At 40.9% G+C, this 20915-nt stretch overlaps 1 protein-coding gene across 8 annotated transcripts in view; it reads left to right on the top strand.

Moving 5' to 3' along the window:
• The window catches only part of DOCK3 (dedicator of cytokinesis 3), a 228932-nt gene that overhangs the window by 72296 nt on the left and 135721 nt on the right, over positions 1-20915 (top strand). For all 8 annotated transcript variants that reach the window (XM_048491130.1, XM_048491135.1, XM_048491129.1 and 5 more), the window contains exons 13-14: positions 3977-4065; positions 17796-17921. In XM_048491130.1, coding sequence (XP_048347087.1) covers positions 3977-4065; positions 17796-17921 — 215 coding nt within the window. The remainder of the gene's footprint in view (positions 1-3976; positions 4066-17795; positions 17922-20915) is intronic.

Below are 20915 nucleotides of genomic sequence, written 5' to 3'. Positions count from 1 at the left end.
ACTCAGTTCAGAAAATATATCTTTCTCCTTCATTTTCCACTTTCTGCTGCAGCAGTTTGTTTGCCCTTCTCCCTTCATTGCTCTTGAAAATAGAGAACAATTGAGAACAGTGTGATGTAGTGCAGGTGGGGAAATCAGCAGAAATTGCTCCACTCCCATGTTGCTAAATTCTTCTGTAAATGGACAAAGAGTTTGCTCATGAGGAGAGTTCAAATTGCTACAATCCCGCCCCCCTTCTTTGCCACTATTCCCTTTTCACATCCACTCAGTTTTTCTGGGGTCTCAGGAGCCACAAAAGGAAGGGGGAAAGATCCATTCCATTAACTTGTTCTGTTCTCAATTCAACCAAACCAATTGTTTCCCACAAACTTACCTCTTGAAATGGCAGGTTGGCATACATGAATAACTTGCTAGTTTTGGTATTGACCTTCAGGAACCCAAATGACTGGGATCGTTGTATCTGTGGGACCACCTCTTCCTATATACCTCCACTGTGCTCATCTGAAAACAACTTTTTGATGATCCCTGGCCCCAAAACTGTCCATCATGAATTTTACAATATTTAGGAAGTGTGGTTTTAAATGTACACATTGTTTATATTGTATATATAGGTTGTTGGAAGCCCCCTGAACCTGGCTTTGCTGGGAAATGTGTGGGGTAGAAATAAATAAATAGGTGCCCACTTACCATTCCAGGTGATTAGCAAGCATGCCTGTTTATTACATATATTTTTATTTTATTAATTTAAAACATTTTAATCTTGTTTTCTGATTAATTTGAAGGATCTACCCACAAAAAAAGGTTTACCTGCCAGCAGGTCTGTGTATAAGGAGAGGTTTTTGTTTATTGCTTGGCATGATATTCTTGAGACATTTACTTGTAATTCTTGAAAGTGAGGCACAAGAAATCAATTGGGACATGATAGATTAGTTTGCTGCTTGTCTTGGGGTGGGTGGGAGGGGAAGGAACTGCAATGGACTGATGGTACATACATTTATTTGTTAATTGATGGTTCCAGTGTATTGCTCTCTGACATCAGTTCTATTTGTTCATCATTGTGGTTCATCATTGTGGTTTCCATGGAAGAGCTGTAAGGAATACCTGAGGTGTTTCCTGACCCTGGAACGTGCATTGATTTTCTTGCCTATGCTCTGACATGATGACGGGGACAGGGGAACTTTTCCTCAGTTCTCTTCTTGCTGCAACAGAGAGTGGATGCTTTGTTGTGTCTCCTTTAGGTCTGACCCAGTTTAATGTGTGTGTTTTTCAGTGAAAGTCAGTAGTTTTGGAATATTATTTTGAGAAAATGTCTTTATTAAGGCACAAGAAGATTATTAGCCCAATGGGGACTTTTTTCAAGCCTATGTCCCCCCAGCATGGCTTCTTTGTGGAAGGCGTTGTCATGCCTCAAAGAGCTCTGTTTTTAAAAAAAATGCATCAAGATGCTGTTGACAGGGAGCTTATTCATTCTGTCTTATATTTGGGGGAGGAGCATGAAGTGACAAAGTATAAAATTTGCCATCAATTTATGTCTAAAGCTAGACATGACAGAGCATCAAGACTGAAAGCTGTACTCTGAGGGAAAAAGCCATGTCCACCCTGCCCAGAAAGAGGCCTTTTTGCTTGCTCTGCTGATGTTACTTGTTCTGCTGAGGCCCAATTTTGGGCAGCCTTGGTTCCCCTGAATCCATACTCAGTTTCAAAGGCTGTGTTAGAACCCATCCTATCAGCCTAAGCTCCACCTGAAATTAGAAACATGGAATCTGGCCAATTGGGACAGCTGACTTTACCGCTGTTTTTTCACTATCAGTCTGCCTCCTCACTCAAAAGCTGAAACAGTCCTGGTAGGGGCCCTGCTCCCCCCCGCCCTTTACTGACAGAAACAAAGGATTGAAGGCTGTGTAGTTGCCTAGGAACTGGCTCTGAGGGCATCCATTTCTTAAAGCTACAGACACTGCTTGTGCAATTTTTTTATTTTAAAATTTCCTGCATATTTTTTTGAGTTTTCACATTTTTCTGCAAACCTAGGGCATTTTTCAGATTTATAGAAAGGTCTGTCTTGTCTTTTCAAGACGTAATTCTCCAGATTTAAGTATTCACATATTTGGCCTCATTGAGAATTAGATAAATTGATTATTATTTTCAGTCCTCACAATAACTCAATCCTGTTCACTAAATGAAGTACTTGTGTCCAAAAAAGAGATACCAGTAAGTTTTTTATTGCTGAAGGAGGGGGAATACCCCAGTTTTTGAATAAGTAGTCTTTAGTATATTTATAACATGCTTTCCAAGTTTTTTTGATTAGTTGATTCTGTAAACAAGAAGAGAATTGAAAACGTACTGTTGATCTAGGAATTTAAAGGTCTTCTTTAAAAACATGATTATACAAGTTTCGGCTAATTTTTTTACACCATGCAGAGAATGTGCAAAGCTGTCTTGTACTGTCAGATAATTGGCTTATCTAGTCCTGTATTGTCTCCTCTCACTGTCAGCAACTTTCCAGATCATGGGCAGGAGTATTACAGCCCTGCTCCTTGAGATCCTGTAATTGAAAGTCGCAGGAATTGTACCTGAAATCATATGCATGCAAAATGTGTGTTGAACATCTTTGAAAGCTTAAGGAAAATATTGTGTTGCTTTGCATGCTTATTCTAAAGGGCCAGCTAGTGAGTGGTTATGTGAATGCCTGTTCCTATTAAAATATCCAGTATTTTGGAGATTAAATAAGCTTGCTAGATAAGACAAGAAACAGCACACACTTTGCAGAAGTGGATGAGATTCGGTAATTTTAAAATTACCGTGTTGTGAATAGCCACAGATCCAATGTGGACCTTTATTTCCATTGCTGTGCTACTTCATGTTTCCTGAGGTCAACCTGCTAATCACATCTCATTGGTTTGGATCCTATACCAGTACTTTTGCTTTGCTCCATCTGTGCTTTATTTTCAAAGTTATGGAGGTGGTCCTGTAGTGTGAAACTTGCTTCCTTCAGCTTTGGATAATTCTATTTGTATTAGGCTGCTTTTTTTCAAGGAATCCTAAGGTACCTAGTATAAAAAGAATGTGCCTCTCAGTGGAGGTCCACCTCCACAGCACCTGGAGAGAAGCACTTGTGGAACAATGGTGCAGGATTCAAGCATCTATATTTAGATATAAAATGTAATATTATATATATCCAGCACAGAACTATTTCCCAGGAGGTATATACGAATGTATTTATTGTTTATATGCTTCCCTTTCCCTTACAGGCTCACGGCTGCCTCCATCATGAAAAATACAATAAATACAGTTCATATCATAATTTTTTTAAAAAACATCAGCACTAAACTCTAAAGCAGATGGTGACTAAAATTGTGATGTGGTAATAGGAGGGAGGGAGTTGGAGAGGCCAAAAGTTGGTGGAAATTGTTGATTATACCATTTCAGCCTCAACCATAAGCCTGGTTGAACAACTCTGTTTTGCAGGCCCTGTTTCATCAAATTTAATCAAATCTCATAGAGGCCAGGTTTCCTTGGGATAGAGTGTTCCACCAGGTTGGGGCCTGGGCTGAAAATGACCTGGTTTATGCTAAGTGGAACTCTTTTGGGCCAGGGATCACCAGTAAGTTGTTGTTCACTAACCGGAGTGTTTGTCTCCTTCTGGGATAATATTTTTTTACATAGCCACACATGTTTTATTACATCACATTTTGCGTGGATGTGATACTGCTAGTATGCTAGTGTACACTGAACAAACATAACGTTTGAAAGAGAGAAATACATTTCCAAGCAAAGTTATAAGACGCTATCAGCATTTTAGTACCAATAGGATTTCAGAGGTTCTTAATTTGAAAAGGCTCATCCTATTTTATATACATTATCAGAATTCATGTTTTTTTAACTTACAAATGGTTTTTTCCCCTTTGTTGTATAAGTTGCTCACACATGCATTTAAGTCTTCTTAAAGCAGCAGGTAATGTTGACTATGTTTTTGTAGGTGCAACAATGAGAATGAATGGTATCAGATTCATGAAAACATCATTCGCAAGTCCAGCACCAAATATACAGCACCCAGCTCAAACTATGGTAATATTTAATTTTGCATATTTTAAAAACTTGTGTGAATTCTTTGTGGTTAAGAATTGGATGTTTGTTTCAGCATATTTCAGTATATTTTCAGTATAATTAAGATTGGTTCAGGGGGTCCAAAGTTATGGACCCTCAAAATGTAGCCCCATCTACTATTAGCTCCCATTGGAAACAGTGAGGGATGGGGCACCCCTTTGAGCGTCCATAACTTTGGACCCCCTAAACCAAACATCACCAAACCTGGCTGGTATCAGCAAGTGATTATCCTGATGATACCACCCAAGTTTTGGTGAAGTTTGGTTCAAGTGGTCCAAAGTCATGGACCCTCAAAATGTAGCCCCATCTACTATTAGCTCCCATTGGAAACAATGGGGGATGGGGCACCCCTTTTGGGGGGGGTGCCCCCCTTTTCTCAATTTCTCACTCAGATTATACTAATAATTCATGGTGCTTGAACACTGCCATCACATATGTAAATAATCTGCAGACTGATGATAACAAAGCCATCATTTACTAACAGTATTATGTATCTTTGCAAGCTTCTTGGGAGTAAGATAAATTTGATGGTTCATCTTAAACAATTTTTTCTTAATGTATAGAGATACAGTAAAACATGATCCCCAAGACTAGACATATTTTTAAAAATTCTCAGACAACTCATATCTTAAATCACAATTTAATTTGATCAGAAAATGTGAAATCTGATGCACAGGTAAGTTTTACTGAAGCAGTCACTCATAGAACTTAGCAAACTTATGTCTTCTGCCCTTAACAACATTTTAAAGTCTTAGTGGCCTCACAAAGATCTCCCTTCAGTAAATAACTTTTTTCCAGGATGTGTTCAGAGAATGTAGGCAGACCATTACTGCAGCTTACAGCCTACTGTTAACTTTCTTAATACCAAGTGCTACTAAAAAGGTGAATGGGAAAAATAATTTCTGGCACTAAATCCCATTTCACCATCTTCTATGATACATTTTTAAAAGCCAGCCGATTCTTGCAATCTTGAAAAGGGTGCATCTCAATAGTCTGCCTTTATTTCTAAACACACAAACATAATGCATAGCCCTCCCTCTTAAAACTTCCACCTGAATTGAAGACATGCTGAGTACATTTATTTAAATGCAGTATAGGGTACATTTTTACAAGGAAAATATGTTAATTATAATAATAACAACGAATGTTTCTCTAAGGTGAGAAGGAAGGAAAAATAACATGTCATGTATGAGCTTCTGTTAGGTTGTGTGCTTGGCATTACAGCAAAGGTATAAATTACCCCTGGGGTAAATACAAAATGCATAAATATCAGACTTACCATATCGTGCCTCAAAAAGTTCTTCGTTCTCTAGACAAAAATATCTGTTTCAATAACAGCAAAGTAGAGCTAACCGTGATCAAAATGTTCTGTTTTCAGATTAGCATCAAGGTAATTATTGAACCACCTTAAAGGTGGTTTCAGAATTCAGTTCTCATTATAATAGTAGGCTAAACATTTATTATCCAAAACTGAGAATGCTGAAACTGGATGTTCAAATGAATTTTTCTGCCTTCATATTGTCACAACATAATGTAAAATGTTTATGAAATTGAAGGCTATTATTTACAAAGTATGTTTTATGGAATAAGATTGTAAAAGGAGCCCTATTGGAGAATGATGTTTCTGTAATTTGCTATGTAAATCTGTCTCTCAAGGTGCATATGATTTCTCTTCTCTGTGTATATGATTTGTGTAGAGTAATCCAGTTCCCACTCATAAAAAGATTAAGCAGATGATCACATTTTCAGCATGCTTATCCCATCATAAATCCTATTCTGGTGGGGAATGTCATCTTAATTTTAAATGTTTTGACTGATTTTGACTCAGTAAACTTTATGTATGCTCAAATGGTGCATGACTGGAAGTGCTTCCAGGACTTGAGGACAGTCCAAAATAGTTTATAAGGGGCCCTGTTAAATTTAATTTTTTTATACTCGTAGCTATTTTGTTATGGCCTTAAGTGTATTCCCAAAAAACTGAAGTGGTCATGCAACAAACATATGTTTTTATTTCACTTCTTCTCAGTGGGTACCCAAGTGGCTTACAGCCTCCTCCTCCTCCTCCTAACCATTTATTCTCACAACAAGCTGTGAGGTAGGTTAGGTTGTAACTGGCCCAGGGCCATCCAGCAATCTTTCATGGGATTCAAACCTGAGTCTCTGAGATCCTGTTTGACATTCTAACCACTACCCATGCTATATTGTAGAGGTATAATCTTAAGTAATCAAAGATGAGTTGCAACTACTTGCTGAGTGTATAGTTAGTGGCATAACTGCCACATAAGAACATAAGAACAAGCCAGCTGGATCAGACCAGAGTCCATCTAGTCTAGCTCTCTGCTACTCGCAGTGGCCCACCAGGTGCCTTTGGGAGCTCACCTGCAGGAGGTGAAAGCAATGGCCTTCTGCTGCTGTTGCTCCCGATCACCTGGTCTGTTAAGGCATTTGCAATCTGAGATCAAAGAGGATCAAGATTGGTAGCCATAAATCGACTTCTCCTCCATAAATCTGTCCAAGCCCCTTTTAAAGCTATCCAGGTGAGTGGCCATCACCACCTCCTGTGGCAGCATATTCCAAACACCAATCACACGTTGCGTGAAGAAGTGTTTCCTTTTATTAGTCCTCATTCTTCCCCCCAGCATTTTCAATGAATGCCCCCTGGTTCTAGTATTGTGAGAAAGAGAGAAAAATTTCTCTCTGTCAACATTTTCTACCCCATGCATAATTTTGTAGACTTCAATCATATCCCCCCTCAGACGCCTCCTCTCCAAACTAAAGAGTCCCAAACGCTGCAGCCTCTCCTCATAGGGAAGGTGCTCCTGTCCCACAAAATGTGCAGGACACCCCAAAAGTACAAACAAGGGATGCGGCATTAATGACTACCATACAAACTTCAATTTAAAACAAATTTGTTAATAGGAACTATGATGGAAGTCCTCTTGTTTTAATTTTTTTTACAAATTCGGTTCTTCCATAGACACCAACCCATGCTAACTCTCTTGTGATGTATAGCTTGTTATGATACCATTGCCACTATTTAAAATGGTCACCTTATTTTCTAAATGGTTTTATTTGTCTCTTTGGGGGGGGGGGGGATTTAAAAGCGAAGTTAGCCAAAATTGATAATTGGAACTAGGTTTGTAACAGAATAACAGAATTGAGGAACCTGAGATGGTTATGTTCAAGTGATATATTGTAATTCCAGTTCTACCCAGGTTTAACCTTTTAATTTCTATGGAGAGTGATTTCTCTTGGCAGTCACTGGTTTGTTTCTTAAATCTGAGATTTTCTTTGTTTGTTAACAGAGTTCTTTATTGGGAGGAGTTAGGAACATTCACATACTTTCCCAGTTCTTCTTTTAATTGGCCTGGGGTAATTCCTTCTCTCAGTCGACTATCAGTTCTCAACTGTCAAAACTTTCCAATTGCCATTTTCAGAATTCCATTCAAACTCCCTGTCAATCACTCCCTTAAAATACAACTGACTGTCACAAGTCTTCCTTACATTTGGAAAACTGATTTGGAATTGTTCATCCCTATTGTTACTACAGTCATTTGGGTACAGTAACCATAACATTTCATTGTTAAATGGCAAATACTTCTCATTTTTATATAAAGTAGTATGATCTGCAATTCAAGCTAAAAAAGAGTAGATTGAGCAGAGAGTTGAATTGTTTCTATTATTAGTTTTTACATAGCTTTACTGATAGCAATTTGTAATAACACATTATCAATATATTTTATTTTGAACATGCGTATTTGAGTACCCATCATTTGTTAAAAGGTTCAATATAACTCTTTTAAATAAATATGTGTAATTCACATACAGATGCTGTTTAATTTCACTTGCATTCTGTAAGACTGTGTGCATGTTTCAGTTGAGAAGAGACATATGGAGTTCTTCTTTTAATTCACTTACAATCTTATCCAGAGACACCAGTATAGAGCTTATGCCATTAGTCCTGCCCTCTCCACATATGTGGAGGAAATTAAGGGAAAGCAACATCCTTCACTGTAAGGAGAATCGTGCTGTGAGCTGGAGGAGTCTTGAAATGATAGCACACCATAGAGTTCCACAGATTCAGGTTCAGATTTTATCCTGCAACCATGTTTCCTTTGCTCAGTGCACACATGGGAAAGAAAGCAGCCATTCTAGCAACACCATCCATGTGCCTCTGTAGTTTGGTTGGCAGAGGCAGCATTAATGCTTATCACATATGCAGGGCTTGGGGTGGAAGAGTTGAAAGAGTACCCGCCTTTAGCCAGTCATGAGGGATGCAGACATCAGGGAAGCAAGAAGAGGGTTCACAACCACAAAATTGCAGAAGACATTCCTGTCTCCATCACCTCGCTGAGAAAAGGCTTATAAAACTGTGGCTCAGTGGAAAAGCCTCTACCTTTCATGCAGGAGGTCCCAGGTTCAATCCCCAGCATCTCCATTTAAAAGGATCAGATAGGCAGTGATGTGAAAGACCACTAGCTGAGATGCTGGAGAGCCACTGTAAGTCTGAGTAGCCAATACTGACATTGATGGACCAAATTCAGCATAAGGCAGCTTCATGTGTGTTCACTGGGTGCCAAGTAGGATCTATGGGTTTGGATCACACCCAGGGGCTGCTTGCAGGAAGGCAAAATGCACATATTGTCCAACAACTGAGCAATCAGCTTCAAAATCGAAGGAAGAGACTAGATTAGAACCCATATATCTCATACTCAAGAGCTGTCTTCTAACCACACATCTACCTGAGCATACAGGAATGAGACACAGCATAGAGCATTGAGAATCCTCCAGTCCAGCAGCACTGATGTAGACAGTCATGTATACCAGGCAGGACCACAGAGAAAGCCACAATGAAAGGGACATGCACAGGTACAGCATATCCTAGTTTATTTGCCCAAGTCTTGAATTTTGATAGTTACCCAGCAGCCCTTGTAGTTCTAGCTGCTGCTGAAGTTTTGCATTATTAAACCAGTTAGTTAGAATGAGTCAGTAATGCTAACTGGCTTCCATTCATACAAATAAATTTGGTTAGCAAACAATAAAGCACCATCCCTCTGCTTCAGTGAGCAGTTCATTGCTGCTATCTGCTTGCCTTTATCCTGTAACCCTTGTTCTCCATCCTTCTTCACATTACTATACCTTCTCCCCACCATGATGGTTTTATGGCTTAAAGAATGCCAGCAGTGATCAGGTGGATTATGGAATCTGAAGAGCCTGCCCATCCTCTTGAAACAGCATGTTTGTATAAACATTGGACACTCCCAATGAAACAGATAGAGTTGTGACACACATTTATTGATCAGAATCAAGCATACAGTTCGAAGAGCAAGGTAGATAGATTAATGGGGTTGTCATCTCTCTTGCTCCAACACGCCCTGCTGTTTCTTTGATCACTGCATTGGCAAACAGTAGAATCAAAGAAAGATCTGTCCCTATCTCTTTATGTCCACGAAGGGGACAACTGTTCTCCTCAAACAACTGACTGTTAATCAGCTTACCATGATGCAGGAGCGAGGATGCAACAATTGAGGTAGCATAGCAACTAGATTCACACTGGTCACTGCAGCTATTGGTTGTATTGCAGGCTCAGCAGGTGATTGGAATTGAACTATGAATGGAATCCATCCTAGCTTCTACCCCTGTTGGAGGGCTACCTGCAAAGAGTCCAAAGAGACACACGGACGGTAATGCATAATATTCCATGGCAGCAGCAAAACAGCTAGTGAGCTCCATAATCCTGCACTTGATGCTGCTGTTCCCCCAGCCCCTTTTCCTTTGGAGGTTCCCACATGTTGGGATACACTTCTTGGAAGCCATTGTGTATCCAAGGAGCCAATACTTAACCCATCCCCTGTAGGGAATTTTTTTTCAAATCTGTGTCTCTGTTGTCTGCTGGTGCTGCTCCATGGGGCTTTGATCTGGCAAACAATAGGAACTAATAGCATATCTCCAACAGTAACACAATGTAGGGTGAAGTAGCATATCTATATATGTGCTTCTTGTATCCCCCAGTTGCAGAAGGGGCTATACCGGCATGGCATGGCATCACACTCAAAGCATAGCCAAGTGGTTCCAGCATATCTGAAAGGAGTCCTTTTCCCTTTTCTTTATTGCTGTCTGGTAGCAATTGTTGAAGGGGAGGCAGATGCGTAGCGGCAATGGGGATTTCTGGGGCGGCTTGTCCCAGGCACTGTCATTGCCGTCACGTGGTGGGGACAGGGGCAGGAGGGGGCGCGTGGGCAGCTCATGCCCTGGGCGCAGTTCCCCCTCCCTTTGTCACTGAGGGGAGGTCAGGTTTATTGAACAGTGCATAGTAGGAACCAGGGAAGGGAGTTGCAACAGTCAGTTTGCAGCAGCTTCCCTTTGCTTATCTTGTGGGATGCATTGTACTTGCAACCTCTGTTGGAAGCATGGATTGTGCCCTTTGTTGTTTCTTCCTGAGATAAAGTTACCTGTCAGTCATTTGAATGGAACAGTATTATACATATGTTTTAATAGTAGATGTTTTCTTCCTTGGTTTTTTGTGCAGAATGCTCTTTTTGAGCACCCTTTTCCTGGAGCACCCTTTTCATGACCAAAGTCCCCTGTGTATATTCCAACTATGCCAAGCATAATGACACTATGCCATACATTGTACCGTCTGGGATTTATTTATTTATTTGTTTGTTTGTTTGTTTGTTTGTTTATTTATTTATTTTATTAAACTTTTATACCGCCCCATCCCCTAGGGGCTCTGGGCAGTGTACAGCATAAAAACATGGTAAAACAAGCCACTAAAATCTTTAAAACAGCGGTAACAAACACTAATAGTAATAATAATAGGAGGCGTCCGACCAGCCCCATATTTCATTAAAATTCTTCCAGAAGAAAAGGAGGGGAGGGGAGGGAGGCGAGCCACATTAGATGGTAGCCTAAATAACAGGCCGACTGGGGCATCCTCAAGGGCACCATTTCAGCGTAAGCTGGAGTCCCCTCCAAAGCGTCTGCCAAGCGGAATAATCTCGCGTTATTACAGGCTCCCTGCTTGGAACTTCGTTGGCGGTCCCGCAGGGCCCGGACAGCCGGAGGAAGGGTGTTCCACCAGGCCGGGGCCAGAGCCGTAAAGGCCCTGGCCCGCGTGGAGGCCAGCCGCATCATTGAGGGGCCAGGGACCACTAATAAATTAGCCTTCGTTGAGCGGAGAGGCCGTGCAGGGACATACGGGGTGATGCGTAAGGCCTTAAAGGTCAACACCAGCACCTTGAAGATGATCCGGAACTCCACCGGGAGCCAGTGCAGTTGGCGCAATACAGGCTGAATATGATCATAAATGGCGCTGCCCGTAAGTAGACGCGCCGCTGCATGCTGGACCAGTTTTAGTCTCCGGATCAAACGCAAGGGAAGACCCGCGTAGAGCGAGTTACAATAGTCTAATCTGGAGGTGACCGTTGCATGGATCACAGTGGCTAGGTCCGCTTGGGAGAGGAAAGGAGCCAGCCTCCGGGCCTGACGGAGGTGGAAAAAGGCAGCCTGGGTTGTATGGGCCACCTGGGTCTCCATTGAGAGAGAGAAATCCAGGTGGACCCCCAGGCTGCGCACGGAGGGGGTCGGCGCCAATGTGACCCCCTCCCACACCGGTGGCTGGAAAATCCTGTCCCCTCCCTCGCGGCCAAGCCAGAGGATCTCCGTCTTCGATGGATTCAGTGGAATGTGAGGTGAAAAAAGCAGTGTGACAGGTATCCTGCCCAAGGAGAGGTGTTTACAGACCTTGATGATTGAATCCAAAAACACCAGTCAGGTAGTGCTGCCATTAGCTCTTCCCAGCAACCAGAAGCCAAAGGGCAGACTTCCAGGCTTTCTGGGATTACAAACATGAAAGTCAACCACACAAACTAGACCACTTGCAGAATGAGTTTCCTTAATAATAGTTAACCTAGTAGTAGGTCGCCAGAATTGGATTTAGATTGAAACCAGCTAATCAGAAAACACCTCCAAATATGATTAAAAGGAAATTTATTAAAATTGTGCAAGAATACTTTAATGATTTTAGTATGTGTATATGTGACTTTAAACTACAACTGAATTGGAGAGAGAAAGGGGGGTGAGAGGGAATAGAGAGTGATATGGTTGGTTGATTCTGGAGTGCATTTGGGAGGACTACGCTGGACTGGCAGAAGGTGTCAGAGAATCAGAGAGAGAGAGCAGAAGGTGACAGGTTCAGAGTGAAAAGACTTAAGAGTGTCAAAACTCTGTGTGAGCATAGCAGAATATGTCCGGGTTTCTATGTGAGAAGTCATAGAGTGTCAAAGCTCTGTGAGAGAGTTAGCCAAAAAGTCAGAGGGTGTACAGAGAAAGTCAGAGCCTCAATAAATTGATAGACAAAATAAAGACAGAGAGCCTGAGAGAACTAAGAGAGAGAAACTGTCAGAAAGTGTCAGAGTGCATTTATGTTGAGTGAAATATGTGTTACCTCTGTGTGATTTCGTTTTTTAAATATTTTGCTTGAAACTTTGAAGTTAACATCAATTATAAACAAAATCTTACTTGGTTTGAAGAAACATTGAAATCCCACCCATCCACTTTGCCTTATAAGCTTGTACATACTACCAAAAGGAGATAAAGGTTTAAAAATTATATTCTTGGTGGCAGCTACCATATAGAGAACAAACGTTGGTTGGCAATTATTATACATTTATTTATAAAGAAAAAAAGAGTGAATGTAGCATATGGGGCCACGGTGGAAGGGACACCGCAAATACAAATAAGAGAACATTAGCAGTGAGGAATAAAACAAAAGAAACCTATCCCCAGTGGGCAGTTGCAAAGTAACCTGCATTTGATGCTGCACTTTGACGATTGCAAAGTAACCACTCTATCCCAAGCAAAGTTCCAACGTGTCAGACAGCCATAGTTTCCAGCAACATGGCACACTTGTCAAGATTCCAAATGGTGAATCTAGAAATCTGTTAAAAGGTCCAAAGAAGCACAAATTGCTAGGTTTGAAAAGCCATATTTGTAACAAAGACTTGATGTGGTCGGGCCTAATTACTAATCAAATCGATGTCTGATGATCTAAGACAGTTATGAACTGACCAGGTGACGTTAAGGGTTAGGATGAGATAACACAGAATGTACTCTGCAGCCTTAAACCCTCTCATCTCACTATAACAGTGCAATAATTTAATCGGCTTAATTCCTGGAACTTGGTGCTAGCTTTTACAACCTTGAGGTCCCAGGGAGTGAAGCATGGGGCCATATTTTAATTTCCAGCATCTGGGTTCTTAGCAGTTGGCAAAGGTCAGCTCTGGTATTTTTGTTAATATGCAGCTCAGTTGAATTCGCTCTTATTTTAGAGTGGGCCTCAGCCTGAACCAAACTGTGAAAGACCAAGGAACTATAGTGAAACTCAGTTTTTTTGACAGGTTGTTCTAAATAATGGACTATAGACCTGGCCTCTGAATCCAGCCTACTATTTTCAATGGCTAACTATGGCTGTTTCCTCCCTCACTGCTTCTGGTGCCTACGATCAGAATGGAGAGTCCAGGTCAACTGTTCATTCAGAAGCATGGCTCTTTGACTTTTAAAAGGCAACAAATAAAACCTGAAGGATTTTCAGTAGATATTTCTGGTGAAGAAACAGATTGACAAAACCAGACTGGTACCCCAAAATATCCCACTAAACAAGAAGCCAAACAGAGGTAACAACAGAATGTTACTGGTTATCACCTGCCAATCTCAAATCAGAGCTCCAGTGCATCATTAATACTCTACATCTCTTCATGAACAATGATAACTTCTTCACAGGCCTCAGGTGGTAGGCCTTTCCATGCTTATAGGTGGTTTCCCTAACTCCCCAACCTAAGGTAGCTTTTTATCAACAACAGTGAACTGATAAACAGAGGTACAGACCTTGGAACAATAACATTTTGGGCTCATTTATTGTTTTGTATAGGAGATACAAATTTGACATTAAAATGACAATATTTAGAAACCCATGGGAGAAAATTTCTGAAACTCTCTTTCTGTTAAAAAAATCATAATTCTTCAGCCCAAGAACTTAAAAGAAGAGTCTAGTATGAACCTGATGCAGTTTGACACCATCTCTGAGGAATTCTGAAAGAGCTTTAAAGGCTTTGCTCCCCCCTCCTTTTTTGCGACTGACAAGCTAACATAAGAATCCTGTTGTAGCACGGGAATATTCCCCGTACTCTGTTAGAGAGTTTGGACTGAATAATGTTCAAGGCTTTGCCTGTGAAACACTGATGAGGGTTTATCACATTACAGAAACCTTTTTTGCCCTTGATGTCTGATAAGGCAAACATTTTTGAGTGTGAGTTCATTTTTTCTCTTGAACTTTTAGCAATAAGACACCTGAATAAACTTTTTAAAAAACCTGTATATTTTATTCAACAAAGAAAATATTATTTTAATTGAGCAAGACAAAAACATAAAAACTGAGGAAATAAAGGCTAAAATTATCAGCCTTCCTGACATTTGGGTGCTGTGTGGTTTCCGGGCTGTATGGCCGTGTTCTAGCAACATTCTCTCCTGACGTTTCGCCTGCACCTGTGGCTGGCATCTTCAGAGGATCCTCTGAAGATGCCAGCCACAGATGTTGCAAATGCCATAGCCCGGAAACCACACAGCACCCAAGTGATTCCGGCCGTGAAAGCCTTCAACAATACATTCCTGACATTGCTTAATCATATTACAATTGATATTTTAAAACAAATCAGTTTTCAGCTTTTGTCTCTGTATTTAGGGAATATCAAAAAAGCCCAAAATACCTAATATTTCATTAAGAGCTCTCACCTCTTCTTAAACCTCTTCTGATGCCTCTAGCCAGAGAAATCTGATTTGCTTTTCATAGGGATGCTTATTTATAGAAGAACACTGGTCTTATCTTTCTCTAAGTTTGAATTCTCATAATCATGTGGTTATTTCTAGATATCTGATTTGTTACCATAAATAAGAAATAAGTAACACAGGAACAAATAGTCAATTAGCAAGTACATATGAGATAATCTGATACACCAAGATAAGAAAGCCAGTCACAACTCTTAAAAGCAGTTAATCAAGCCTTTTCCTATAATTGTTCCAACTAACTGTCCAAGATAAACGCTGATCTAAGAAACAGATGTGTAACTTGTCATTCAACTTGCAAACTCAGCAAAAATATATATATAATTACTTCTGTAACACTCTGATATTTTTTCCTTTTTAACATTGCCTCAATTTTCTTTCCTTCCCTTTTTGTATCTTGTTTTGCCCTATGTAAACATTTAATTACACGTTCCTCAGGACAGAGAGCTAAACTTATGATATTGAATAAATATGAGGATTTATTTTTATAAGTACAATTATGGTGACTTTCTTAACAACTCTGGCAGTTGTATCAATTTTAAATGTAAGCTTTAGGGAAAAAAGCAACTGCTGAGGATATATATTCTCCTTAATTTATATTTGCGCAAACCCACATGCTCAGATACTATGTACAAGCTATAGCAGCAGCTGATACCGCATAGAACAATGCTTTTCTTAGTCTTGAGCAGCATTAACGCTACAGAATTAGACTGGTGAAAATTGCTGATTTTTATTTATGCAATATCTCTCATTTTTAATACTTTGAACTATATACCCATCTTCCTACAAACTCAAGAGACATGGTGATTCCTTAGGATATATTTCACTTTGTTCTTGGAGAGACAGCCTAGTATAAAAGCTCAGTTTACAATATATAACTGCTGTAGAGCAGACCACTAGTACTTGTAAATCAGTTCTACAAAACCTAGTTCTGAACCAAGTAGCCAATAATTAAAAATTTTTTTTAAGGTAGATGGGCCCATTGTGCCCATGAAAACAGCAAGAGAAATTTGTTTTGACAAAATTGACTTTTTCTTTTCTTCTATTAGTTAGAGAGTCAATTTTCTTCTAGTAGTTAGAGAATCAATTAGAGAGTCACTCCAAGATGAAATTTAATTTGTTCTCAGCTCCCAAATAAATATGTGCAAAGCATTTCAGTTACATTGTTATCATTTCTACTCCTTTTCAAATACTTCAAGCAATTATTCTTCTTCTTAAGAAGAAAAAAATTGAGATTTAAAATAGCATTCCATTTACTGAAGTTTATAATAGTTATGTTATTATATTTATGGGAGTCTGCATTATCAAAGAGGTTATTATGAACAGCTCAACATGAGATAGCAACTCTTTGATACATCTGATAGCACAGAAAGCAAGTAGAGGCAAATCTGTGCTAGAAGACAAAGCAAGCTGCTATCACTTTTTTTATCTTGGTTTCTGAACTTTTGAATCATTTTATTTTAAAATTGTCATGAAATTTGGTGTATTGTGTTTTAAATGTTCCGTATGAGAGACCTTAATTCCCAGTGGGAATAGTGGTTCCTTTTAAGTAGGAACCAGGCATGTAACAATGGTAGGTCAAGTTAGAGCATTTGCCCTTGGCACCACATGACTAGGGCCATACTGTGCCTGCGTCTTTGCAAGGAAAGACAAGCGCTGCTGCTGCATGATGCCCTGCTGGAAGGCTGGTCACTTTAAGACAGGTGCTGCTGCAGACATGGAGACTCCTATTCCCTGGGGCTGGAGGTTCCTATGAGATGTTCGGGCTGTGCCCACCTCCGGCAGCCTCTGTGCCTCCTCGTCCTGCGCCCCCCCCCTCCTTCCAGGGCTTGGAGGCTCTTATGGAAATAAGATTTTGCCATCTTAGTTGTGTGGGAAAGTATAGATTTTAAACTGTAATATTATTTTATATTTTTATAGTTAGTTTTATAGTGATTGTGTTAGATGCTGTTTTGTGACCACCCCAAGCACAAAAGGGGAGGGGCAGTATAGAAATGTAATTAAATAATAAATAATGGCAGATGGCATGTGTTGGAGTGCACAACCTTATCTGGTTCCCCAGATAAACCTCCACAGTTTAAGTGGCAGAGTGGGGAATCAAACCTGGTTCTCCAGGTTAGAGTGTACCTGCTCTTAACCACTACACCACACAGGGGGAAAGGGGGAAATTAACATCCTTAAATCCCTGAGAATTTATAGGGCAAAGGCATCTTGTGAGTACTTGCAGATTGTTGCCTTCTATGGTTGTTTTTGGGTCTTTAGTTTGTTACTGTATCAACAGTATACTAGCTAGGCCCACGCTAATAATAAAAGCAACAAAATCAGGCCACACACTTGGGAGAGTTTCCAGGTGTTCAGAAAAATAAGAATCTGTAAATTAACCCAAGGGCAGGGGGGTTGGGCTGATAAGGAATACATATGCTCCAGGAGTACAGAAAGCTGAATCAGTAAAATGGAAAGAGATTGAAGGGAAATCAGTCTGGTCCATCCTCCAAATGTTTACAGAACCCTGGAAGGAGGAATCAGGTGTGAGGCAACTTTCAAATTCTCCCCAGCATCCCCACAGCTTGTGCAGTTCCTCATGCCTCTCTGGATCGCTTATTCCTTTGCTCAAACTTCATTCAGGTTGGGTGTTGTGGGTTTTCTGGGTTGTATGGCCATGTTTCAGTAGCATTTTCTCCTAACGTTCCACCTGCATTGGTGGCTGGCATCTTTAGAGGATCATAACAATTTCCTTTGTTTAACAAAAACGTATTTTTCCCACTTAAAGTCTAACAAAGAGGGGTTTTGTATCAATTTAGTTGTGAGGATGATGTTTTCAGGAAAATAACTGTATTTCTTTCTTGCAGGACTTATAATTTCTCTTCAGCTGCTTCGGGGAGAAATGGAGCAGATTCGCAAGGAATACCCCATGATCTTTAACAGAGGAGTGGCTATTACCAGAAAGATAGGTTTCCCAGATGTCATCATGCCTGGTAAGCAGATTATACTAACTGGGGGATTGAACACTCCATTGAGCTGTTCATTCAGCTTTTTAATACTGATAATGGTAATTCATAAGTTTATAAAATAAATAGTATTTTTCTTCTGTATTTTCTGACAGCAAGTTTCAGTGATTTAACTGCAAATTATGTTCATCTTTATTGTCTAAGAATACTTTGGCAAAGGCAATACTTTAAAAAACATACTCTGTTCTCTTTATTAAACGTTTTAACAGTATGTGTAGGTCTGGTGGTACTTAATGAAAACCTACAACTCCCCTGGTGGGAAGAAAGAAGAAGAGAGTAAAGGATATGGAATAGAATTTAGGGTAAAATGTACAGGAGAGAAATTATTTTAGACTGGGGAGACTCTGACTGCAACCTATGAAAATTATTATATGTGAATTTTTTTGTTAATGGTGTCAGAGTACATTTCTACTGACTGTAATCCAAGGTTAAGAATTGGCGTGAAAGGGTTATATTATACAGGGACCAAAGGACCCCAAAACTAGTTCTGTAAGCTATAACTTAGGAGTTTTTTTTAAGACTCCCCTCCCCCTTTTGCTGGGTAGTATTTAAAATTAAGAAAAATTTCAAAATTCTCCTTGTGGTATGGGGCAATTATTCCTCAGTGTATGAAGTTATCTTTACCATGGGTTGTGGCTCCCACTGGCTTCATGGGCAGAGCATATCAAGGTTTTTTGAAAAAGGTTTTCACTGCCTGTTGGAGGTTGACCCTCGCCATCTATATCTGCCTGCTCTGTGGCTGAGCAAGCTTTCTTGAGTTACCATTCCACATCATCTGAATAAATTGACTGTACCCCCTTCTGGCCATGTAGCCAGACTTCCCCACGCTGAAGGTCCTATGTGAGAAGGGTATGAAACAGAAACTATTACCAGCGCCACCATTCTGCCACCTTCCATGAATCAGCTGCCATTTGCCAGCTAGCACTGATTACTACTCTGTTGCATCCCTCACCACCACCAAAGCTTCAGTGGGGGCAGTGAGTGGGCAACTTGTCCTACCTTGCGCTGAAGCTCCAGTGTTGGTCAGACCTAAGATCAGACCATATTACCACTTATGATGGGAGATTGCCTGCCATTGCTGCCCATCCTGCTTAGCTGTGTGGTAGGAGACCACTGGCCAGCAAAAATCAACATCCTTCATGAGAATACTCATCTTTCTGCATGAGCTGGAGATTCTGTCATTATGCCAGGCAATGCTGTAGCATCCATCTCAAACTGTTTATAAACCATAGGGTTTTGTGTGAATGTTACAGAGTTGGCCCCAGTGTGATGATGTCACTTCCAGGTCAAGCTGGAAGTAATATCATTGCACCATGGATACTACCCCCCCCCACCTGCCTGTAAATTCCCATCTCCACCATTTCTCACCAGCCAGGCTGCACCTGGAAACTCAAACAGGCCTAGAGTGGAACCACTTCCAGCTCTTATGCCCTCCAGTCCCTTGGCCAGAGACCCTGGCAAATATCAAAGACACCTAAGCACACACACACATTCTCTTTCCCAGATGGTCTAGTTCAGGAACGCAGTCACAGGCAATGGCATAGTCATCCTTCTGTGGGATTTAATCTCTGGGGAGAAAGCTGTCATAGGTTCAGTAAATGCTGTTGCTGCTTCCCCCTGCCCCCACACACACTGAAGTGACAGTGAGTAGTCAGACAGCCTTCCTCCTTGGCAAAGCTTTGTCATTGGTGAGGATCAAAGTTTCCTTTTCTCCTGTTCTTCCCCTCTCCTCCCAGGAGGCAAAATAAAAGATCTGATAGCCACATCAGAAGTTCATCATCAGGTCTAAAGTGCAGTCCCACACGAGGACTGTGCAGGTCAGCCACAGAGATCTGACCAAAAGGTTTCTAGAAGCTTTTCAGTGCTTGGAGTGCTCCCCCTCACTCCCAAAGCCAAGAACAGGCTGATTTCCCACTCAGTCACATGAAAGGAGGCAGGGAGAGTGCTATTCCTTCAATTCTCTCTTCACTGAGCACTTTCATTTTTACCTCAGGATTTTTTCTTCCTTCACAATGGCTTTGTTCAAGAAGTGTTCCAAATGTGCCACAAAGATATCTCAGACTGATAAGTCTGAAGAATGCCTCTTCTGTCTTTGTGAGACTCATGTTTCAGATACGTGCCTGTCTTGCCGCCTTTTCACTTTGAAGGCCAGGCACGAGGGGGCTTTGAGGCTTAAGGTTGCTCTGTGGGAAAAGTCTCTCACTTCAGTGGATATTCCCCCACTAAATCTTCAAACGGGACACGTATACCTTTAGTGACTTCAATCCCTATGATTCTGTCTGGGCAGTCTTCTGACACAGCTTTACTAAGCCCAAGGGTTGCTTCAGAGCCCCCTGTTAAGAAGGCCAAGCTGTTAGTTACCCAACCCCGGGACTTGTCACCTTCAAATCCACAATTGAATTCCCCAGTTTGTCCACTAGATGTCTCTTCTCAGAGTCGATCACCATCCTTGCCTCGATGACAAGGTTCGACACTGACATCCCAGTCTGACTCTCAGTTCACTAGTCCATTGTCTCTTCTAGGCGCCAATTTCCATCTCCTCGACACTGTGATCCATTGGTTCTTTCTCGTCCATCTCTTCAACATCGTCAGTCATCATTTCCTCCTTGTTGGAGTCTTTTCCAGAGTCATGGTTGGAGTCCATCGTTTTTGTTAGTCGTCATAGATTCTGCTGACTCTACCAGTCTGCAGCACCTCTGACATTTAGCAGCTATCAGCATCATCCTTCAGAGTACCCCGGCTCTTCCTCCTACAGCACAAGGGCTTTTTTTTTACAGGTCTAGGTGCACCACAGGCTCTTCTAACCCAATAGTACACAAAGTGTCACTCAGCCCTGTCTGCAGATCCAAGTTCTCAGCTCACTCTAGTCATTCAGATTCACTGTGTACTTCCTCAGATTCCATGGCTTCAGAGCAGGAGAAGAGAGACTGGTCAGGGGAGTATATTGTCTCATTTGGGCTG

This window comes from Sphaerodactylus townsendi, linkage group LG03, assembly GCF_021028975.2.
Source record: "Sphaerodactylus townsendi isolate TG3544 linkage group LG03, MPM_Stown_v2.3, whole genome shotgun sequence".
In the NCBI taxonomy this organism is placed as follows: domain Eukaryota; kingdom Metazoa; phylum Chordata; class Lepidosauria; order Squamata; family Sphaerodactylidae; genus Sphaerodactylus; species Sphaerodactylus townsendi.
This window is presented reverse-complemented; position numbering and strand designations above follow the sequence as displayed.